The 24,947-nt window shown below is 38.8% G+C and overlaps 2 protein-coding genes across 2 annotated transcripts; both read left to right on the top strand.

Annotated features, from left to right (window-relative positions):
• Window positions 1-8,144: 8,144 nt before the first annotated feature.
• On the top strand, window positions 8,145-9,242 carry LOC150085564 (uncharacterized). The gene is made up of 2 exons (XM_090374603.1): window positions 8,145-8,605; window positions 8,729-9,242. The coding sequence occupies exons 1-2, from the start codon at window positions 8,145-8,147 to the stop codon at window positions 9,240-9,242; spliced, it is 975 nt and encodes a 324-aa protein (XP_090230729.1).
• Window positions 9,243-10,608: 1,366 nt separating this feature from the next.
• LOC150085563 (uncharacterized protein F54H12.2-like) lies at window positions 10,609-11,844 on the top strand. Its single transcript, XM_090374602.1, has one exon. The coding sequence runs from the start codon at window positions 10,609-10,611 to the stop codon at window positions 11,842-11,844; it is 1,236 nt and encodes a 411-aa protein (XP_090230728.1).
• Window positions 11,845-24,947: the final 13,103 nt, after the last annotated feature.

Raw genomic sequence — 24,947 nt, 5'->3', positions numbered from 1 at the left:
TTTCCGACCCACCTAACCCACCATGTCTCGATAGCATCAGCAAACATTCTTGCACCCTTTCAATTTTTATTAGCCATATGGTGCAAGAAAGCCTGAAACGTATGCTGCACCAGCCAAAAAAAAAAAAAAATTACCGAGTTACCCTGAGAGAGAGACAGTTAAAAGGAATCACCAAGGAAGAGAACCCAATTCACAAAGTGTAGGAATGGACTGGTCGGTGATGATGGTGAAGGCTCAAATTCTGGAACGGCTCATATAAGACTAATTTGCACACATGCCGATCAATTTTTGAGTGTCTGCAAGGAAGAATGGGTAGCCATTTAGGTATTTCTGACTTGGAGTGAGATGATTACAAGGACAGCATACAGGTGTTACTAACTCGATAATAGCCAACATGGTTGTGTTCTGTAGTGTCACTAATCTCCCATGAGTGGCTCAACAGCAGTCAACCACAGGCGTGAGCGTCGTTTTGTCTCATCTCAACACAGCACAGCACATTGGCCCAGCTAACCACCCAGTAAACATAGAAATAATAACAGCAATATTCGCGAGAGGCATATTAGCTCTGTAAAGGCCAGCAAGTGCGAGTTAGTGATGGGTTGTAGTTTTTTGTCTCAGCACTGTAGATACAGCAGCAACTTATGCCATAATGAGCCGTATAAAAAAATGACATTTCATAACAGCCTAGCAAGTGTCTAGACCGTTATGAAATGTCTTTTTCTACAACTGTCTTTCCTGAATTTGAATCTAGGCCCCCTCAGGTTCTTAAATCTGAGCAAGCAGAAGTATCTCGTAAAATGTTCCTGTAAATTACGCAAGTTCTGTGGTCAATTTGTTATTTGTTGTACGAAAAATCCGAGTTTTGGGGAGAAAAAAACGATGCTATCCTCGCTTGAGAAGCTTAGTAAAAAGGCCCGTAAAAATTCCTTCCGTCATTGAGGAATTTGAACGAACGTATTTTCCACCCAGTGTGAGAGGAGCGCAATCAACTGAGAGGACATCAACATATTATTAATGCCAACTCGTGGTTCTTTTATTCGGAGAATGTCAATGCATGCAAGTCAGTTTACCAGATCTGCTGATTATCAGATCAAATGTATTAGTTTTTCTTCTCGCCTGTCCAACATGCTACTGTAGAAAACATTCATAAAATATATTCCGAACATTTCTGCTATAGTGACCAAACCCACAAGTTATAATCAATATTGTAATTACAACTTCCTTTCCATTATAAGACACTTTGATTTACCAAGGATTACCATTTGCAAAGGTTAGGAGAGCTTGAAGGGAAAAGAAGCAGAGGACAACCAAGAATCATTACTTGATGTGCTCCAACTCTTAAGAATGAACTACAGTGAATCAACACAAAATGCCCAAATTTGGGTTGAGTGGAAAAAAAAATCTCTGTGGCAAGGCTTGGCCTTTAGAATGATGATGATGATGACCATTTGGGAGCCAATATGACTATACCCAAAAGATAACTTGTTTACCTTGCCATCCTTTGCTTATTGTTGGGGTTAAGGCTCATCAGCAACTTAAGTCATATCATGCCGTATACGATTTCTGTAAATCGTGTTCCGTTGACAATATTGTTTGCTGGACGAAAACCTGAGTTTCTGGAAGAAAAATGGTATCTCGTTTGAGACTGACTAACTGAGCCCTGTTGTGATAGATATCCATAAAAATTCCTCGCATCATCGACAGGTTCATAGTTCATCCTTTGCACTTCTGGCAGCTTCAGTCGTAGTACTTTGTATATATTTATGCACAGAGCAATTTCAAAAGAATGATACACTTTCATGTTTGTTGTGAAGTAATCACTGAGCCTACAATACAATACACTCCAATCATAAATAAAACTCTCAAAGTTTGATTCAAATTGATGCGGGAAGGTTTATTGCCCTTTTGCTGATCGGGTTGACCTTGATACGAAAATAGCGACTCTAACACAAACCTGTTCTGCACCCTGCAGTTTTTGAACACAAACTATGAAAGTGTGCAACGAAAGTTCTGTATACATTTCGGAATGGATCCAGCAACTAGGGACATTTACCATTGATATACTGAAATTGAAGAAAGCAGTTGTATCTACAAAAGAAACAGCAGTGATCAGAAATGAATTCAACAAGCTTTCCAGCAAAGTTTCCAGGAAATCGACGTACTAAGGCAATCACAAATTAAATTTGTCCCAGACAACTGCACAGTGTGTTCTACACCATTATCCATTAAAAGTAAAATGTTGGAGTTACAATATTAACAAAAACAAGTGCCAAAGGTAAACGATTAATCGAACAATACCCTGTACAGATAGTGAGATCATAATCTCGCCATATACGGAAACTGTAATACTACATTTGGAACACTGTATCAAAGTATGGATAACCACTCTGAAAAAAAAAACATTCAGCTTCTTGAAAGGGCCAACATATGGGCAACTTGCATGGTGAGATCGGCAAAAGGGCAACCATATAAGGAAAGACTTCGATTATGTGGACTACAGACCTTGGCAACCAGGCACCTTAAAGGATTAGTAAAATGACGGTGGAATTTTCACTCAAACTGTTCACAACTAGAAGTCATAAATTGAAGTTATAGAGAAAGAGGTTTAGAACTAGATTATAGGAAGTTTTCTTTTAACCAGCAAGTTGTTAATTACTGAAACAAATTGCCTTTACAGTTAGTTGAGGCTGACACACTGAAACAATTTAAAGGTCAACGTGGATAGTTACTTATGTAAGGAGGGCAGCACATAATTTATATTTTTATATTAACTTTTTTTGGCTAATGCAGCAAAATGAGTAGTATAGAAACGGAGAATTAAGCACTTTTCCACACAAAAAAAAAAAAAAAAAAAAAGAAAAGAAACGTTGTAAAAACACCTGTAAGCTTATACAGCATCACAAAAAAAAAAAAAAAAAAAAAACCCTTCCCATTTTACCCATCCAATGAACGTATTTAAGCTATCAACACTCACAATGAGGAATGTAAAATTTTTCTAGCAATCCACCACAGCTGGCTAAAGGTAAATTTCTGCACATCTGTTCTACAACTTTCTTTCCTCAATTTGAGTTTATAACCTCTCAGATTTGTAATCTGAGCAAGATGAATAATCCAATCAGTCTTGAGCCTGCTCAAGCCATTTAAGACCAGATGCCTAGTCCCCAGTGGGCAAAAGTTGCAGAACTTAAGCCTTTTTGGTAAGAGCAACTGTGTTCTCCTCACCAGTCGTTGCCTTTCTCTGTACTCGTCTAGGAACTCTACATGGTACCTAAAATGAACTCCAGACCTGTACACAGTACTCAAGGTGTAGCCTGACCATTCCCTTATACAAGGAGATAATCACCTCCTTATTCCTGCTAGCAAAATTCCTGTATATCATTAACAAGATGCTGTGACCTGTTCAGGCAAGCTGTCTGCACTGTCAGAAAACTTCATAATCTGAAGTTTTCTGACAGTGTAGTTTTCTTCAAACTACACAATTGCCCCCAGGTCTTTTTCATTCTCCGCTACCTTGAATGAATAGAACACAGTGGATATACAGTAAACCCCCGCTATTCGCGGTCGCTGATTTAATATAAAATGAAACCTAAAAAAATGTGAATTTTAAAGCGCCGTGAACATTTTCCGCCATAAAAAAAACATGGGCGTGGCAAAAATTATCTTTCCCGGTCAAAACAGCGCTCAGTGGGTGGGGGGAGAGGGGTGACAAAATCCCGGCGTAGATGTTTCTCGCTACTCCTTATTCAGTATGCGTTATGCGCTTGTCATGGAAGGTTTCGTCGTTTGCTTTTAATTTATGCTTATAAATTGAATAAATTTATCAATTTATAAATTGATATGCCTACAAAAGTGATAAATTTACCGTTTTGCAGTGTAAAACAGACTTTTTCGAGTGTGTTAACGGAAGAAAGTGACTTTATTGTGGACAAGTTCTTTCTAACCAGTACAAAAATATGGCTACGAATAACAAGGGAAATGTGAAAATATCAAAGAAGATGACATTGGCGAATAAAATTGAGTTATTACACAAAATTTCTAATGGTGAAAGTGTCTCCTCAGTGGCAAAACATAAAATCAATGAGTCAACGGTACGCTCAATCAAAAAAGCGGGAAAAAAAATCCGCGGTAGTGTCCGTGAAAACAAGCTAATTGCTTCAAAAATTAGCTCTCTAACTCGTGATGTTAAATTAGCAAAAATGGAAAAAGCTTTAAATCTGTGGATAGAAGACCGAACTCAAAATAAAATTCCGTTAAGTTCACTCATCATTCGTGAAAAGGCTCCTTTATCAACACTTTAGCGAAACTGGTGATAGCACTGGCGGGATAAGTTTTTTAGCTAGCAAAGGCGCTGGTTTGAAATTTCTAATAAATATTACATTTAATATTAAATTGTTTCTTATTTTCATTTCAATGCCATATGCTTGCATTTCACTATGTACTGTCTATGTACATAGTCATATTATGAAGGTACATATAATACACACATAGATAGACAAAATTTTAGATTAGTTTTTCTTATATATTTCATACTTTGGAACGGAACCCCTTTATTACTATGGGAGCCATAACTCAGTATTCGCAGCATTTCTCAGGAACGTTACTGTGTTTCTCTGGGGGTTACTGCCACCCATATACAGTAATTTGCATTTGTCAATATTAAACTTCAGTTGCCACTAGTAGATATGTAGGGGGTTCTAACACATTTGCATAAAGTCTAAATGTTTTTAAAACACAATTGTATAAGATCTGGAGGGATTTAAACACTTTTGCATACTATCCCACGACTACAGGTGTGAAAATTATATTTAGTTCACATTTCGTACCCTAGATGGCGCCACATGCTTACCGGTTTTTGTTTAGTTCGTATTTTTGTCCCTAGATGGCGCCATGTATATATCTCTATTTAATTTTTTTTTTTACAGTACCAGAGTCTTTTTCTTGTGTGTATGGTTCATTTTTAATTAGCCATACATTCTTAAGTTGTGTCTGAAACGTTTTATTGGTACATTTTCTTCCTTTTTGTTGTATTCTCACAGTTTTAAAGCTTTATGGATAAAAAGAAAATTCCTTTTTGCTGTTTTTTACAGTACCACAGTCTTTTTCTTGTGTGTATGTCTAATTAAAAATGTATTTTCTTTTTATCATTAAGTTGTGTGTAGAGTCTTTTTCTTGTGTGTAAGTTAACCTTTTTTGAAAATACATTTTATTATTGTATATCTGTTAATATTTTTTAACCCTTTATTACTGTCTGAAGTTGTGTGTAAACCATTTTATTGACTCATTTCCTAAAATCCAAAACTCAAACATCAAGAAAATTTCTGCTTTTTAATGAATACTTTTTAAAAAGCTACATCTATGAACATTTTTAGAACTCGAACAATCTTTTTAATAATCAAAAAGACACAGTCTAATGAAATGGGAATAAATGAGCATAACGTTCAATATAACATTTCCTTAACTCTGATATCATACCAAGTACTGATAAAAAGAAAAAATACATTTTAATTAGCCATGCATGTGATAAAAAGAAAATACATTTTTTTAATCAGTTGTACATGTATTCTCTGTATACATTCTTAAGTTGTGTCTGAAACATTTCTTTTTGCTGTATCACATTGTAGCTGTTTGGACCGTCGAGTCCCTACCAACCACGGGGAAAACGTATACTTTCATTGTATCTTCTTTCTTTTTGCGGTATCACTTTGTAGTTGTTTGGAAGTTCAACCTCCCCCAGCCAGTTGAGGAATGGCCTACCGTCGAGTCCCTGCCAACCACGGGGAAAACGTATACTTTCACTACATCTTCTTTCTTTTTGCGGTATCACTTTGTAGTTGTTTGGAAGTTCAACCTCCCCCTGCCAGTTGAGGAAAGACCTACCGTCGAGTCCCTGCCAACAACGGGGAAAACGTATACTTTCACTACATCTTCCTCCTTTTTGCGGTATCACTTTGTGGTTGTTTGGAAGTTCAACCTCCCCCAGCCGGTTGAGGAATGGCCTACCGTCGAGTCCCTGCCAACCACGGGGAAAACGTATACTTTCACTACATCTTCTTTCTTTTTGCGGTATCACTTTGTAGTTGTTTGGAAGTTCAACCTCCCCCCTGCCAGTTGAGGAAAGACCTACCGTCGAGTCCCTGCCAACCACGGGGAAAACGTATACTTTCACTACATCTTCTTTCTTTTTGCGGTATCACTTTGTAGTTGTTTGGAAGTTCAACCTCCCCCAGCCAGTTGAGGAAAGACCTACCGTCGAGTCCCTGCCAACCACGGGGAAAACGTATACTTTCACTACATCTTCTTTCTTTTTGCGGTATCACTTTGTAGTTGTTTGGAAGTTCAACCTCCCCCAGCCAGTTGAGGAATGGCCTACCGTCGAGTCCCTGCCAACCACGGGGAAAACGTATACTTTCACTACATCTTCTTTCTTTTTGCGGTATCACTTTGTAGTTGTTTGGAAGTTCAACCTCCCCCTGACAGTTGAGGAAAGGCAAGAAAATACATTTTTTTAATCAGTTGTACATGTATTCTCTGTATACATTCTTAAGTTGTGTCTGAAACATTTCTTTTTGCTGTATCACATTGTAGCTGTTTGGACCGTCGAGTCCCTGCCAACCACGGGGAAAACGTATACTTTCATTGTATCTTCTTTCTTTTTGCTGTATCACTTTGTAGTTGTTTGGAAGTTCAACCTCCCCCCGCCAGTTGAGGAAAGGCCTACCGTCGAGTCCCTGCCAACCACGGGGAAAACGTATACTTTCACTACATCTTCTTTCTTTTTGCGGTATCACTTTGTAGTTGTTTGGAAGTTCAACCTCCCCCTCCCAGTTGAGGAATGGCCTACCGTCGAGTCCCTGCCAACCACGGGGAAAACGTATACTTTCACAGTATCTTCTTTCTTTTTGCTGTATCACTTTGTACTTGTTTGGAAGTTCAACCTCCCCCTGCCAGTTGAGGAATGGCCTACCATCGAGTCCATGCCAACCGCGGGGAAAACGCATGTATTCACAGCGTGGCTCCATAGTACAGGCTTGTAGAATCTTAGCAGATCTGATACTTGAAAAACACAAAAGTTGTAGAAAAACAGTGAATGTAACGACAGAGGGTATACAACTCATATATAAAGTGTTCTTCACATCCGGTGTTGCATAGTTTTTAGGTCTACTCCACCCAGTGGATATATGCTTAACTCAAGAAGAATAGTAGCGTGACAACGTCTACCCATCCTGTTTTTTTGGTCTACGCCTACCGGGATATGTGCTTAACAATATAACGCAAGAAGAATAGTAACATGACGACACCCTCCATCATTTTTTTATTTACTGAAACGATAAACACATCAAATAAGCTCATCGGAATATTTGTGTTAATTGTGTAATGTCGCAACTTGACAATTTCCTCCTTCACGTTTAATTTTACTGAAGCGATAAATGTAATAACATGACGACTTTCTCCATCACTTTTTATTTACTGAAGCGATAAATAATCTCATCGGAATATTTGTGTTAATTGTATAATGTCACACCATGACAACTTCCTCCTTTATTTTACTGAAGCGATAAGCATATCAAATAAGCTCATCGGAATATTTGTGTTATGTACCACCATGAGAACTTTTTATTTTTAAAAGTGATAAAAAATATTTTCTTTCGAGTGTGTCTTTTCACAGTTTTAAACCTTTATTGATCCTTTGATAAAAAGAAAAATTCATTGTCTTGTCATAGTATTAACTACTCCATCAGTGTATTTTTTTCTTGTGTGGGTGTAAAGCTTTTTATAGGTTCGTTTCCATAGAGATTCAATATGAAGATAGTTTTAATTAGAGGTTTTTTATTATTATTGTAACCCTTTGTTATTGTCTTAACTTATGTGTGTAAACCCTTTTATTGAAACATTTCCTAAAATCAAAAAAAACTCAAACATCAAAGAAAATTTCTGCTTTTTAATGAACACTTTTTTTAAAAAAAGGTACATCTAAGAAAAATTTTCTGCTTTTAATGAACATTTTTTTTTTTTAAAAAAGCTACATCTATGAACAAACAGTAACATTTTCAGATGGGTGGAAGCAGTCCGTCCGCCAATCTTCACGTTGTGGTTCCGAGATAATAATAATCACTATCAGGATGATGACAAATATAAATAGTGCGATGCCTTCGACACTGTCCATTCCTACCTGTGGAGATAGAGAAATGTTAGCAGACTATTATAATCCTAAAGTAATAGGTAGTTTCAGTTCTATTGACGCTCTTCAAAAACATACTAAATTACCCAGACGTGTTGTGCGCGAATTCCTAGCTAGTCAACCTACTTACGTGAGACATCGACAGCAAAGAATTAATTTTCGGAGGAATCAAATTAAAGTTCCCGGACTTAATCACACTTTTCAATGTGACCTGGGTGACCTGTCGGCTCTCGCTGACTCAAACGATGGATATCGTTACCTTCTGGTTTGTGTGGATTGCTTCTCGCGATATTCTTGGGTTAGAAAACTGAAAAGCAAAAATGCCAACGAGGTGGTGCAGGCGTTCAGATCTATTTTCGAAGAAGAAACACCGTTTTGTGTTAATACCGACCAAGGAAAAGAATTCACTAATGCGTCTCTTCGTCGGTTATTCCAATCCCTTGGTATCAATTTCTATACAACAAGATCGGAAAAGAAGGCAGCTATTGCCGAGCGCTTCATTCGTACACTGAAAGAAAAAATTTATAAGTGGATTTCTTATTCCAAAAGTCAGAAATATATTCACGTACTCGACGATATTGTGGCTACGTATAATCGTACTACCCATCGTTCTATAGGTATGGCCCCTGTAAAAGTCACACTTGCTAACGAAGAAGAAGTGTATAATAGGCTCTACCACAGCCATAGCAAAACCCCGAAACCGAAATTTAAAATCGGAGATAGAGTTGTTTTGAGCAGCGGGTCTCACCCTTTTCGCAAAGGTTACTGGGGGAATTGGACGAGAGAAGTGTTTACTATTACACGTGTTTTGAAGCGTAACCCTGTTGTGTACAGTGTGACAGGCCGTGATGGTGAGCAGATAGAAGGAACGTTTTACGAAACACAGTTACAGAAAGTTAACTTTGACGATAATCTACCACCTGACGTCTACCCCATCGAAAAGGTACTTAAACAAAGGACAGTTAGAGGACAACGTCAGTTATTAGTCAAATGGTTAGGCTACCCACAAAACTTCAACAGCTGGGTCAGCTCACAAGATGTTTTTCCTTACACTACCCAGTAATGCTAGTATGGATCTGCATCCTAGAAATTCTCAGTCACAATTCACAGTGGAACTGCCTAATGCTGTTTCTCTCTCGGGCAAATGGGAAGTAGCACTTGCAGAAGTACATTTTCCTCTTTCATGGGATAATATCTCCGATGGATGGAACATATTCACAATACACCCCAAAAAGAAAAAAGAAGTCAGAGCGATGACAGTATTAAAAGAAATGTATACCACTTCCTCAAAACTTATCGATGATGTTAATTCTGTCGACAGTGATATTCAACTGAAAGTGAAAACTGACGGAACGAAAGAACAGTTCACGTTAAGGGTGAAGAACGAGGGTATAGTGAAAATCTCTAAAGTTTTTACACGGGTTATAGGTATCGATAAGACATTTAGCGAGGATCAAGGAGGGTTCCATATTTTCAGAAATTATCACGTCGGTGAGTGGGTTTCCAAGAAGGAAATCACATTGCCTAAAGAAGCAGCCAATAGAACGATCACATATCGGGGTGTGAAAGCAGAAGCTGTTCAGGTCTGTAAACTACCACGAGGGAGCTACAAAAGTATACCACAGGTGCTTAACGCAATGATGAAACTGGCACCCCAACTCGATGCAAAAGTGAACTCCATAGGTATAGTATCTATCGAAATCGATCCATCGGTTTACCTTCGATTCCCAAAAACAGGACTCGGTCAGATGCTAGGTTTCGAAAAACTAGGCAGAGATTTAGAAGGTAGAGTTTACGCTAAGTATCAGGCAGATATATATAGGGGTGTCAGTTCCTATTTCGTCTATTGTAATCTAATTGAGGATCAGGTTGTAGGCGACACGAAAGCGCCACTGTTACGTGTCGTATCGTTTTCCAATAACGGAGAGTTCTCGCATTTAGATTATTATCCCCTCCAGTTAAACACGTTCCATACCGTTACAATCCAAGTGCGTACAGATAGCGGTGAATTCGTGCCGTTCAGTGAGGGAAAGACTACAATTAAACTCCATTTCCGTGAACGATGAATGCGTACGTCCATTACTACACAATACAAGCAGGGGGGAACCCATACTTCGCTGGGCCCTCTATCCAGAGAGGTCACGGTTTAGGAAGCATCTTCCGAACAGCATTCCGTTTTCTGACTCCGATACTGAAACCTGCAGCAGCTTTCATCGGTCGACAAGTACTGTCGGCAGGACGAAATATCGTTGATGATGTAGTATCAGGTATTCCAGCTAAACGTTCGTTTTTAAATCGTGTATCAGAAGTCGGACAAGCCATTAAAGACAAGGTGCGTAATCAGAGCGGTGGTAAACGTAGACGTCGCGATATTTTCGATGGAGGTTATGATGTCTGAGCTGGATCTTTTCAGTAAACCCGCCACTAATATGTGTGTCGAACGGTCGTCGTATGTTACTTTCCTTCCTCTAGCATCTGTAGATAGTGTAGGCCCGATCGAATTCTATATTCCGGGGACTTCAGAAGAATATCTAGACCTCGGGAAAAGTTATTTGCGGTTGAAGGTGCGAATCACCAGAAGCGATGGAAAAGATCTGGAAGAAAATGATAAAGTAGGAGTCGTTAACAATTTCTTTCACTCTCTATTCAGTCAAGTCGATCTCTTTGTACAAGACAAACTGATTAACCCATCGTCGAATACGTACCCTTATCGTGCATACCTGGAAACACTTCTTAACTATGGACGGGAAGCCAAGAATTCGCAACTGACAACTGAGATGTACGTCAAAGATCAGTACACCGATGTTAAACAGATGTTCGAGAAGGATGATAGTGGTATGTACCAACGATCGAAATCCTTCTCAAAATCGAAAACTGCAGAGATGTTAGGAAGACTTCGACTCGATCTGTGTCACCAATCTAAATACATAGTGAATAACGTCTCCCTCCGTTTACGACTGGTAAGAAGTTCCCCCGAATTTTGTTTGCTTTCCAACGATTCGTCAACTGCCAAGTTGAACATTATGGAAGCAACGTTATTCGTACGTAAAGTGAAATTGAATCCTCAGATTCAACTCGCACACATCACTGTTTTAGAGAAGAACCCGCTCGTGTACCCGATTAATCGCGTGAACGTCACATACTTTTCTATTCCCAAAGGAATGGTAGATTCCACACGTGATAATATATTCCTAGGACAAATCCCATCGCGAGTGATTGTGGGTTTGGTGTCTAGCGAAGGTTTCAATGGATCATATGCTCGTAACCCTTTTAACTTCTCTCACTTCAACCTGTGTTACTTACAAGTGACGGCCGATGGTATTCAGTACCCGTCAATACCTCTGACTCCTGACTTTAAGACAGGACAGTATACGAGATCGTATCTGTCGCTCTTCTCTTCATTAAATAAATGGACGGAAGACACCGGAAACGATTTGTCATATTCCGAGTATTCAGTCGGTAATGTATTGTACGCTTTTGACCTATCACCAGACGAAAATGCCATCGGTCAACATGTTAGTGCACTGAAACGGGGGAGCGTACGTCTCGAACTGAAATTTTCATCACCATTGCCTGAAAACGTCACGTGCGTCTTGTACAGTGAATTCGAGAACGTGGTTTCGATGACAAAAGACAGATCGGTTCTTCTGGATTATGAACACTGAAGAAATAGCACGTTTGTTGGAAAGTGTTGTTAAAGATTACCCCATAAGTGTATGTGCTCGCGACGAACTGCCTACGAACATTCTTAGTAAACCGTTTCTTCTAGTTGTCAACACCGATCCATCCGACAGACCAGGAACCCATTGGATAGCTATCTACCTCGGAGAAGAAGAAGCCGATTACTTCGACACGTTTGCCCGCCCCCCTCCCGAAGATTTTGCGGCGTTTCTGAAAAGGCAAAGTCGCAAGTGGACTCATAACAAGACTGTAATACAACATCGGGAATCTATAGCTTGTGGACTGCATTGTGTTTTCTTTTTAACCCATAGATGTCGCGGTATTACTATGAGACAGATTGTTAACGAATGTTATTGTAAAAATTTGTGGGGCAATGATATTCTTGCCACTTTAGATGTAATCGATCACTTAAATAAACAAATTTAAAAAAAAAAAAAAAAATTGTCTACTTACATGCTTATCCACTGTATTTTCTTTCCTCTCAAGCGACGGGGAGACGTCAGAATCGACGGTTTCTTCCTTGCACGTTTGGGCGCGCGCTTTTCCCCGGCCGCCGCGGGAGGGAGCACGAGGGCCTCCTCCGGAGGCCCGCTTTTCTTCTTCAGTCCCAGAAAAGCCTGCAATGTTTGAAGGTAGGCCTTCACCTTGGATTCGATCGACATGTCCTGTCTCTTCAGAATTTCGGACATCTCATCGTCTAGAGAAATCATCCTTTGGTGTTCTGGTGGTGCCAGGAGTAAATATTTTTTGAACGAGTCGTTCATTTTCTTATTAGCGATGTTATCAGTGGAATTATCAGACTGCCTAGTAAGGGAAACAGCGCTCCTCCTTGCTGGGTAATAAGTCTCCGTCGCCTTGTGAAGGGGACAGTTTTATCTGCTAGAACACGTAGCAGTTTCTTTTTGCGCTGCAGTCTAAGACGTTCTTTGGGGGTGATTGGTATGTTACCTCTTAGTAAATTCTTACACAGTTCGCACAAAACAGTGACCTGAGAATGTGATGCCTGTCTCAAAATTGTATTTGCTTGCTTGGGGCTGGCACCAGACAAAAACCTGATGAAGTCACTATGTTTTCGGAGTCTTTTAGCCATGAAGGTACATATGTAATTGACGGGCCGTCCTCCGGTAATATACACGAGCGCAGACGTAATTGTTCTGGTGTATCTTGTCGAACGTCCAGTAATAAATATGAGAACGGTTTTTCTGTGGCCTCCTTATAAATTTCGACTAGAACACTCGAACGCCCTGGAAATACTTGCGAGGCTAGGTGAGATATTTGTCGGGAATCTCTGGGGTTTTTAAAAACGATTAAATAGTGTGAGTTAAGACTGATGGTTCTATATTGACTACCCTGACAGAACAAATTTTGGGAGAGAAGACAGATACTTGTGTTCCTGTGATGGCTTCCTTTAATGAATATTTCAGCGATTTCGGAACTGTCTTTTGCAACGTGTAGGAGATCGTCGATTATGATTAGATTTCTGACACTTCTATCGACTTCGGGCAGATTTAAGCCTTTTACGAATTCAACGTGCGGAAACTGTAAGAACCGATCCTGCTCTTCAGAGTAGCAGTAAATTATTCTCTCCGGAGGGGGTGAAATTAGCTGTTTGCTGTTTTTAATAAGGGACAGAATGAAGGTTGTTTTACCGCTTTGAGTACCACCGGCAGCGACACATGTGAAGGGGTGGATAAAGGAACACATAGTGACAGGGTTATAACCGACGAATCATTTTTGATTGTGTTTTTCACGGAAGTTTCCATATGGGAATGTACAGGTGTGCTCTCCAACTATGCGCTTCTTAAATGTGAAACCATACCGCCTAGTTAACGATGTGTGGAGTAGCTTGCACTGCCATTTGTCACGTTTCACGCTGATCGGTACAGGAACTGTCACTTCAACTTGTTCACGACGAATCAATTTTGATTGTGTTTTTCACGGAAGTATCCATATGGGAATGTACGGGTGTGCTCTCCAACTATGCGCTTCTTAAATGTGAAACCATACCGCCTAGTTAACGATGTGTGGAGTAGCTTGCACTGCCATTTGTCACGTTTCACGCTGAACGGTACAGGAACTGTCACTTCAACTTGTTCACCCGTTGCTGCAGATCGCATTACATCCAAGTTTACGAGTCGGCTGTTATTCTCGTTTAGGGTAATGCCTTTACATTTTGTTACAGATTTGCCCGAGCGTGTTCTGTACGAATACGATTTGGGTCCTGAAGTAGCGAATTCTAAAATAGTGTCACCTTCCAATTCATCTACTAGTTCACCTAGTGAGTGGCCTGTAGCTGGAAGTGTATCGCCTGGTTTATATGAGAATACCAAACTGTCGGTATCTGTATAAATTAAACGCTCTCCCAGAGGTGCGATGGCTTTATACAGTTTAATTCGACCGTATGAGGCAACAAAGGATCCTATTACAGCGTTTCCTTTGCGATATGGAGGTTCTGTACCTTCAAGAAGGCTGTATGCTATCAGCATTTTTTCTTCAGTGACTAGTCGAGCATCGTGAATAATTTTACTGTCATCCATGAAGTGTTCAACGAGGTTTGAGTAGGACGAGCATAGAACAGTATTTACACGATTTGTCCGCATGGCAAGCCTTCCCCATAAAGAATTCATGCATAATTTTCCCAAAGCACGCCGGGATGCGTTTTTTTTAATTTGGGCATGATCAAGTGTAATACCTTCTTTCTGCTTTAATTCTTGGATGTAACTGTCACGATCGATACCCTGAGGCCACCCCGAAGCCTCTTGTTTAATTTTCAAGAAGGTATCGATATACCCACCAAACAAAGATTCGTGTGTTTCATCAAAGTGCCACACTTCGTAGAATTCGACAACTTTGTAGCCATAGTCGCGTGCCAAATCCAGTTCTGGAGTTGTCCATACTCCTTTTATGGTCGTATCTTCGTGATTACAGAGAGTTGATTCCTCCTGAGCACATTTTGCACACAGAGGGAAAATTAACTTCCCATTACACGTTATCGGTAATATTGGAAGAAACAACTTCTCTGGTGCTTGCACACGTGCACTAGCAATGCCAAAGTATGCTTTGTTACTGTAATCGAAATCTCTCAGAATAACATTTGGATGGCCACGCGGCTACACTCCGTATTTACACACCCAGGGGTATAAGGAGCAAAAATCCATATAATGAATCTGCTCGTTTTCATCTGCTTTGTGGTAGTTTAAAACAATCCACACGACCACCTCTGAGGGCACTTCTAGGGGTAATCGGTTCTGTTATATTAAAATCGGCTACAAAGGCATTCAAGACGGGGTTATTTTTTCTCATTTCATCGAATTGACATTCCCATATGGAAACCACGTTGTAGCCTTGGTTTTTCAGAAACATTTCACGATCCAACGTTTCTTCATAGAGAACTGACATGGGTAGATTTCTGTTTGTCTGTATCGTATTACCTCGATAGCATTTCCTACATCCGTGAAAATAACAACCATGAAATTCGTAAACTGTTTTATCTCGGATCCCATCAACGAAAAAGCGCCCAATCCGAACCTCACCCCCCAACGAACGGGCGTGTCGTATCGGTGTGTTCTCTTGTTGTTCTAGCCACGACAGCCATGCAATTGCTTTTCGACTTTGGACGTTCGACCCGCGATACCCCCCTGGGGGGAGGATAGCCATAGTGTTTTGGGGTAGAAAGTTCCTAGCGAAAATTCTACTACACGTTCCTGCTATGGTGATATCTTGGTTGAACGGATCGACGTCGGATATATCGATTAGAAGAGATCTGAACTTGTTACAACTATCACGTAATACCCGTACATCGTCAAGTGTATATGCCATGAGCTCTGTTTTCAAGTCGTACGATTGGTCTTTCTTCTGATTGTACCATGTCTGGAACTCTACACTATCATCCTTCGACATAAATTCGGGTTTGAAATATTTTTTGTCTGGAATAGGACCTACATAATCTGTAGTTTGTAGAGTATGGAACGCATGTGGGAAGAATCCTTTTCGAAGTTCGGGTAATTCGAACATTGCAGGTAACCTTCTAAGGGGAACTGATAAGTACGAATAAGAATCTAAGAAGATGAGATTTAGTTTCAAATGATAAATTCCTAATATTTTAGAGCCGTCAAAAATAACACGAGGTTCGAAGTTCTTACCGTAGAGGTAAGTCAGTACGAAGTAACCATCGAAACCTCGCAAATTGTGTGCTATTATCCGTACATCTTTGTATTTGGGTTCGATGTGGCTAATGCTTCGACCATCGCGAGTACGTTTTGACGATTCACGAACTCCAAAAATCTCGTCCATGAATGCTGTAACACAGTTGGGTCCCTCATATGAACGCAGTTCTTCTCCAAAACTTGCAACACAGAGCACTGGTATATGCTCACCCTGATGCAACACCGTCTCGGTGTCGAAATAAATTATAGATACATGTTTTTTAGGGTCCTCTGGTTTCTGAACATAGCAGTGCTGTGACATGTGAACTATCTTACATTTTTCGCAATAGTCCGGGGGTTTGCATTTGTGTTGCTTCTGTGTGTTGAACGTTCGCAAACACTCACAACAGCGGTGATAACTCGAGCAGTAGTTGTTTTTTTTATGAGCATCGAAACAGATATTTCCTCTGTAATACCGAAAACAATCACTACACAGCACCAAATCGCCACTATGATACTCACGTGTTCGACACCTATTGCACGAATATGGACAAGAATGAGTATGAAGTCTTTCAATGCTTTGGAAAGTTTTAAAACACAGTGAGCAGTAATAATCTGCTCCAAATAACGCTTTCACAGACCTTACTACATCGTAGTGTTTGTCAATATACAGTAGAACTATTTGTTTCTCTGCTTCGGGGCCCTTGTAAATAACATCAAACTCGTTGTCAGCTGACAGTACAACTATCTGAAACTCGGGAGTAAGAAGTTGGAATTTTTGCAGTTCTTCAACTCCACACACCGTCTCGGAAACGCCTGCTTTTTCATGCAATTGCTTGGCTCTCGAAGTCTGCAAACCGTTTCTGTCTTCGCGAACTTTTCTGTATGTAATGGTGTTGTCTTGTTCAGCTGAAAGAGCTGTTACTATTGCACGTCCCATGCATATATTATCATTATTCCTAATTTTGACAACACACTTCTTCTTTTCTAAGAAAGTGTTTAGATGTACAATAGTTCTTTTTTTTATATTTTTAGAACGACCAGCACCACCTTTATTTGTTATGTTTATCAGAACTAGATCGATTGATAGAGTGTCTGTTATTAGAAAGCCACTGCGCGACTGATCTACACAGAAAAACGCATTCATAATTCTATCTAATGTCAGTTCTGATATCTTCATAAATGGAAGATTAATCGGGGTTTTTAGGGAGTCTGCGTTTACACATAGACGAACATGGCTAAATTCTTCTCTCTTGTTTACTTGTCCTATAATTTGGTTCAGCATCTGTTTGAACAATAGAAAAAATTGTTCACCTGCAAGCAAATGTAAGTCTCGGTAATTGCATTTGTAAGTTTTATACTTAGTTTTATATTTAGAGGAATACTTCTCTGATCCTTCACTGATTTCGTAGAATCGTTCGTAAGATTCATCACCACCACCAATTTGAATCTGAAAAGAAATGAAAAAAAAAACTTAACGTTTTTTTTGGAATTCTGATTGTACTTCTGCATATGAGATTCTGAATAATACTTACAGGTCCTTCGTTTGATCCTCCTGCCCTCCCCTCGACGCACGGAGACAAGGAAAAGAATTCTGCATTCTGAAAAATGAATATTAAACAATGTTATAAAACTATTTTTATCACTTTTAAAAATAAAAAGAGATAATATAGGAGGAAATTCACTCACCTCTGTATACTGTACAGTATTCGTATACATTATTTCAGCCTCAATAACTTCAGCAAGACTGACAGCTTCACACTCCAGGGAATCATCATCGCACATCCACGTGTCCATTTTTTTTTCTGTAACGGTTCTGTGACTGTGGTGGCTTTTTAAACTTTCTCCAATAGCCTTATGCAATTCTCGGTCATTGATCCTACTATTTTGTCAAAACGAAACACTACAAACATCCTGTAAGGGTGTAACATTGTTGACTTTTAAGGTCAAAAGGAAACCTGTTCCGAAATAGTATGTCATCCACACCCTGTAAGAGTGTAACATGTGTTGGCTTTTAATGTCAAAAGGAAACCTGTTCCAATTAGTACACCAACCAGTAAGAGTTCCTAATTAGACAATTTCCGATGACGCACTTCTTCTTGTGTAATATTATTAGTCACATATCCGGGTTGTGGACTGCTTTATATATGATTGTTATACGTTCTGTCGTTACATTTGCCATTTTTCAACAACAGTTAAGATGAGTACCACTCCAAAGAAGAACTATGTGTTTTTTCGTCGCCTCAGTTCAAACACTATTCTACGAGTTCTCCTGCTTGATTTCGAAGTATCGATCGTTTTGGAATGTACCTCGTGTTATCTAAAACTAACGACAGATGAATGGATGCAAATAAAACTAAAATGGCCCGAAGTATTACTATTAGTTCAGGGTCGTGCACATGAAACTATTACATTTACGAAGGGCTTGGAGGTTGAGACAGAAGGCGGTCGTGCTACAATTTCCAACGGTGAGATGTGCGAGTTTATTCTCGACTTGGGTGAATGTGAAGCTCTTTCACAAAAAATACTCTATGTTGACGAGTTTGTATCTGTTCTTGGGGATGAAGCTAAACTATTCACACTGATGCAAGAATCCGTGATGGATGTACTATGCTCAACACGCGAATGTTTACGACAGCGCCGACAGTTCACCACCAGTGATATCACATTTCAAGAAGCCTACGAGTATATGGTTCGACATCTGATTCCGTATAACGTTGTAACAGACTTTATGGCTAGATGCACTTTGCAACAGAAAGAACCTGAAATTAATCCTTATAGCATTCTACAGGCAGTACTTGGTATGATATCAGAGTTAAGGAAATGTTATATTGAACGTTATGCTCATTTATTCCCATTTCATTAGACTGTGTCTTTTTTGATTATTAAAAAGATTGTTCGAGTTCTAAAAATGTTCATAGATGTAGCTTTTTAAAAAAGTGTTCATTAAAAAGCAGAAATTTTCTTGATGTTTGAGTCAATAAAATGGTTTACACACAACTTCAGACAGTAATAAAGGGTTAAAAAATATTAACAGATATACAATAATAAAATGTATTTTCAAAAAAGGTTAACTTACACACAAGAAAAAGACTCTACACACAACTTAATGATAAAAAGAAAATACATTTTTAATTAGGCATACACACAAGAAAAAGACTCTGGTACTGTAAAAAACAGCAAAAAGGAATTTTCTTTTTATCCATAAAGCTTTAAAACTGTGAGAATACAACAAAAAGGAAGAAAATGTACCAATAAAACGTTTCAGGCACAACTTAAGAATGTATGGCTAATTAAAAATGAACCATACACACAAGAAAAAGACTCTGGTACTGTAAAAAAAAAATTAAATAGAGATATATACATGGCGCCATCTAGGGACAAAAATACGAACTAAACAAAAACCGGTAAGCATGTGGCGCCATCTAGGGTACGAAATGTGAACTAAATATAATTTTCACACCTGTAGTCGTGGAATAGTATGCAAAAGTGTTTAAATCCCTCCAGATCTTATACAATTGTGTTTAAAACCATTTAGACTTTATGCAAATGTGTTAGAACCCCCTACATATCTACTGCCACTTTTAAGATTATCTACCCAACTCTTCCAGATCCTGAGGCAGCAGCATAGTGTCATTAACAACCCTGCCAACCTTGGTATCATCTGCAAACTTAGACATTAAGCGTGATATATCTTCATCAATATCATTGATAAATATACAAAACAACAATGGACCCAACACCGAATCCTGAAGAACTCCACTAATAACATTAGTCCATGGTGGGCAGTGTCCATTGATTATTACTCTGCCTTAGCATTAGCAAGGGCACGTGATGCAAGAAAGCAAGCTTATATAGCATCAGCAAAAAAAAAAAAAAAAAAACACCATTCTTATTTCACCTGTCCACTCGCTCCAAATGTTTGTCTATTTCTACCTTCAATCTGTTTAATCTATCAACTTCTACAATGACAGATTGAAGTTTGTACTAGCAATCAACCACCCGCTGGCTGAAGGGAAACTTCTTCACATCTATCCTACAACTGCCTTTCCTTAATTTGAACTTATGCCCTCTCAGATTATTCTGAGCAAGAGGAAAAATCCCATCAGCATTGGGCCTGCTCAAACCATTCAAGGCTTTATATACCTCATTCAGATCACAGCGCAGGTGCCTAGTCTCCAGACACTGTAGTTTGTAAAACTTAAGCCTTTCTTTGTAAGAGCAACACTTTGCTCTATTCACTAATCACGTTGCCCTTCTCTGTACTCGTTCTAACAGCTCTACATCCTTCTTAAAATGAGGCCTCCAGACCGGTATACAGTACTCAAGGTGCGGCCTGACCATTGCCTTATACAAGGGGATAATCACCTCCTTATCCATGAGCTAGCTTGCTCATGGATAAGGAGGCAGTTTTCTAGCAGTACAGCATGTGTACTGCTAGAAAAATTCCTGCATATCATTGACAAGACACCATGAACTACTCTTGCAGACCATATGCACTGCTCAGAAAACTTCATATCTGCCTGCACAATTACCCCCAGGTCCTTTTTACTCTCTACCACTGTCAGTGTAGTACCACGAGTTGGAGATTAGATATGGCCGGCAAACATTAGCAGAATTCTCATGTAATTTAATTTCGACGGTTTCTGCAATTAATAGTGTCGTATGATTACATTGGACACTAAACATTTTGGCCTCATTAAATAAAAAAGTATGTTTTTCATTAACGGCATGAAAGGCTAATTCTGATGCTGCTGAACAAGAAGCATGAACTGAGGCGCATGTTGATTAACACGAAAATTCAGAAGAAACCGCGTAGAACCCTGATAGATGAGTCGCAATCACCACAAGAAATGTTGCATACTAGGCCATTTATTTGTGTTGTGAACGAGGAAAGGACTGAGCAATTGTTCAGTATAGTGTGTAATTTCCGTAACGGCCTGGCTATAATTTTAAATTCAGTATCTTTAAAGAATCTTTTACGTTGTTTGTGCCACTGTTCAACATATGGGACAGAAATAAAGTATTTTTTGATATTACTATTGTTGGTTGGCGTATTTTTTGTATTCTATCCTTAGCTTGTACCCTAACTGTCTATTGTAGCAGGTGGGTAATCCCTGTTTAAGAATATGCCGATTAATATTTGTATTTCTGAGCCCAAAGCAGATTCCGTTGTTAAATATTTATAAGCATTGATCATCTACAAAAGATAATCCATCTTTTGTAGATGAACGGGTGATAGATGTTATAATAAATAAATATTCTGTTTATACTCCGGGACGACCAAACGGTCAGAGGAGTTCGCATGATAGATTGAATACAAGAAACAGCACCGTATTCGGTACCACGGGCTTGAACCCCGGTTACTCAAGGCACCCACGCACCTGACCACTAGGCTACGGCTGCCTTGTAGAAACATACCGGTATTTGTAGGTTTACGATAGATGTTAAATTGGATTTTATTTGCGTCCCGAGGAAGCGTGAAATTTAGAAAATTTAATGACTTGGTATCCACATTCTTCCTGTCCAATGTAAATTTGAGTCTAGAATGAATATTATTAAATGAATGTAAAATGTCTTGGATAGTGCTACTATCAGTAATGATTAGAACATTGTCTAAATACCTCCCATAGTATATGATATGGGGTAGAAAAGCATCAAATGTATACGTTCAACCATTGAGAGATAGATCTCTGATATTAGGCCGTTCAGGCTTAATTCCATTGGCAAACCAAAATTTGGTTGTATACTTTGTCTCAAAAGGTGATCTAGTTGGCTTCAACTAAGAGTTTAATTAAGAAAAATTTCCTTAAGAGGAAGCTTGGTATAATTAATCGGTATCGAGTTATTATTTAACATATCCCAAAGAATATCTAATGTGTATTCAACATTTACATTCGTATATAACGAGGTAACATTTAGTGAGAATAAATTATCATTACCGCCAAGTCTACAGTCTTTAAGGTTATTCAATAGTGTATCGTAGTTCTTAATCACAAATTGCATCGCCTGTCAAAAGGGTTTTATAATGCTATATACATGTGTGGCCAAGGATGAAAATGCCGAGTTTCTGTAAGAAACAATAGCCCGAATAGGAAAGCTGGTCTTATGTAATTTTACCTGATCGAAAAGTGCAGGAATATTGTACGTTCTGGCCTTCAATTCCTTTAACTGAGCCATAGCAATGTAGTCGCTTTTTCGATATGTGGTTAACATTTTATTGTATTGATTGACCAAAGTAAATAGTGTCGGGTCTACTTCAAGATAAGTGGAGTTATCTGATACAACTGACTCTAACTTATTAATATAATCAGGTTTATTGAGTATTACCACTGTATCTCCTTTGTCAGCTCTCTGAATAATAATGCCTTTCTTTTCCCAAAGTTCATGTAAAGCTGAACTGTCACGTGTATTCAATTTAGGAAGTTGTGTTTCTTTATGTTATTCACCCCTGGTTAACTTGTTGAATAAATAAATCTTTTTGTGGAACATTACGAAGTCCAAATTCAATATCAATTACGCACTGTTTTTTAGGTGGCAATTTGTAATTTAATTCTTTTCATAAAAGTGAAATCTGGTCCTGCAATAGTGTATACAAGGAAAGATTTTTAACCTGTTGATATGTCGGTTCGGTGAATTTTGGGCGAGGGGGTGTTCGCGAACTAGCTGAAGTATTCTGCGGTTACTAAAAAATTATCTTATTAAAAAATAAGAAATTACCTCAATCTTTTTCGTGGAATGCTTCCAGTCAATTATCTCTCATATATGACGAATAAAATAAGATGAAAAAAGTGAAAAAACGAATTAATGAATTCTCTCACTCGTAGAGATACGACCAAATCCGCTGCGCAATGGAATCGAAAGTCGAGAGCCCCCAACCCTACCCCGAAACACAATAAACCACCGCAGCAAGACCATGAGTGCAAGAAGACATTGTGTCATAATAAATAGTTAAAACTGGTTCCGATAATAAATAATTAAAATCACAATTAAAAGCTATTAAAATTAAATGGATTAAAAGTTACGATTTGGATGAATACTCAAATTAAACGAAATGCACAGCTGTTTCCCTTCCTTAAGCAGATCACGTGTTCACAGGATGGGAATATTGCGAAGTGGTTGTGTGTGTATTTGACTCTGAAATACAGAGAGGTTATTTATATTGGCGCATGCACAAAAAATACCAGAAATCCGAAATTAGATGAGGCCGTCGCACATTGATAGAATTTTCGTGTAGTTTAATTTCAAGCATTTCAGTAATCAATAATTTTATGTAATTGTGTTGTATATTCAATGAATAGGAATAAATGACCATCGACTGCATGAAAGGCCAATTTTGACCCCAGGGTCTCACATCTGGTGAGTATGGGCTTGGCACACCCAGGGTCCTGAGCTGGATATCACCATTCTTCTGTTTCTTGGTGATTCCCTTCTACTTCTCTCTCTCTCTCTGGGTAACTCGGAAATATTTATATATATATATATATATATATATATATATATATATATATTTTGGCTGGTGCAGCATAAGCCTCAGGCTTCATTGCACTATATGGCTAGTGATAATAATAATAATAACTTCGATGCATTTGCTCACGATGTGCGGACGGAAGCAGTATGTTGCTCGACACATAACTCTAATGTGCAGCGAGTGGAACCCTCGTACCAGGAATCACACTGACTACACGAAATCTTGTACACAAGATCATTTACCTGTGCCGAGCAAGAAGGAAGAATTGTGTGATTTTTTAATACATTATCGAGCTTCTGAATGGGCCTGGCTATTATATTGAATTCAGTATTTCTAAAGAGATTATTAAGCTGCTTGTACCATTGTTCAATGTACGGTATGGAAATAAAGTGTGTTTTATTGGTATTATTTATGGGTATCATACTTGCTGTTTTATTTTTAGCCTGTAACCTGATTTGATTTATAACGGAGTGAGGATAGCCTCTATTTAAAAACCTATCGGTTAGTGTAACAATTTCTAAGTGTAAGGTGGGTCAGACGTGGAACATTTGTAAGAGTTGAAAAACTGGTTGAATATAATAGATCTCTTATACGTGAATGGATGATAACTTCGGTAATGCAAGTACATCCCCGAATTGGTGGATTTTCGGCAAATGCGAACTCGGATTTTTTGCATGTCACATGTGAGGGTATAATTTAAGAAATTTAGGGCTTTTGTTTCTATCTGTTCCTCCTCCAATATATAATGTAGTCTCGTGTGAATATTATTGAATACCCGTAGAATATCTTGAGAGGTGTTGTGATCTGTTATAACAAATATATCATCAATATATCTCCCATAGTAAGTAATGCGGGGAAAGAAAGGTGTTAAATGAATATCCTCAATATTGGCAAGATAGATTTCCGCTATAAGACTGCTCAGGTTCAAACCCATCACTAAACCGAAAACCTCTTTGTATATAGGCAGAACTGGAATTTGGGGAGTACGTCTACAGAAAGCATGGACAGGATAGGAAGGGAGGAGGGGTTATGCTATTAGTTAAGAAACACAAAATCCAAGGAAGTGAAGCCAGTCGACATCACTGGACAGTGCAGTGTCGAGTCATTTTGGTGTGACATAAGCATTGGGAGATCAAAATTGAGAGTAGGACTGTGCTATAGGCCTAATAACTCTGATGAGTATAATAAGAAACTGTACAGGGAAATAGAGTGCGCCGGTAAATCAGAGAGTCTTACAATGGGGATTTTAATTTTGCAGATATTGACTGGAATTTGTGGGTTGGTCACTCACACACTAGCAAAGCTTTTGTGGATTTATTGGATGATTGTTTTCTACATCAGCATGTTCGGGAGGCAACTAGAGGGAGCAATACTCTTGATTTGATTATCAGTAGTGATTCTTCATGCATTAAGAATCTGCAGATACAGGAACCACTAGGTGGCAGTGATCACAGTGTGCTGAAGTGGGATT

The sequence above is a fragment of the Mastigoproctus giganteus genome, chromosome 5, assembly GCF_048544385.1.
Source record: "Mastigoproctus giganteus isolate SK-2022 chromosome 5, ASM4854438v1, whole genome shotgun sequence".
NCBI classification, from domain to species: Eukaryota; Metazoa; Arthropoda; class Arachnida; order Uropygi; family Thelyphonidae; genus Mastigoproctus; species Mastigoproctus giganteus.
The sequence above is the reverse complement of the archived record's forward strand: the minus strand, read 5'-3'. Positions and strand labels throughout refer to the sequence as shown.

Excerpts from the sequence above, each read along its gene's own strand:
- LOC150085563 (XM_090374602.1), top strand. The coding sequence starts at position 10,609 with ATGTGTGTCGAACGGTCGTCGTATGTTACTTTCCTTCCTCTAGCATCT.
- LOC150085564 (XM_090374603.1), top strand. The coding sequence starts at position 8,145 with ATGCCTTCGACACTGTCCATTCCTACCTGTGGAGATAGAGAAATGTTA. Across the intron at positions 8,606-8,728 it reads ACTAATGCGTCTCTTCGTCG|TCAGAAATATATTCACGTAC; the intron begins GTTATTCCAATC and ends TTATTCCAAAAG.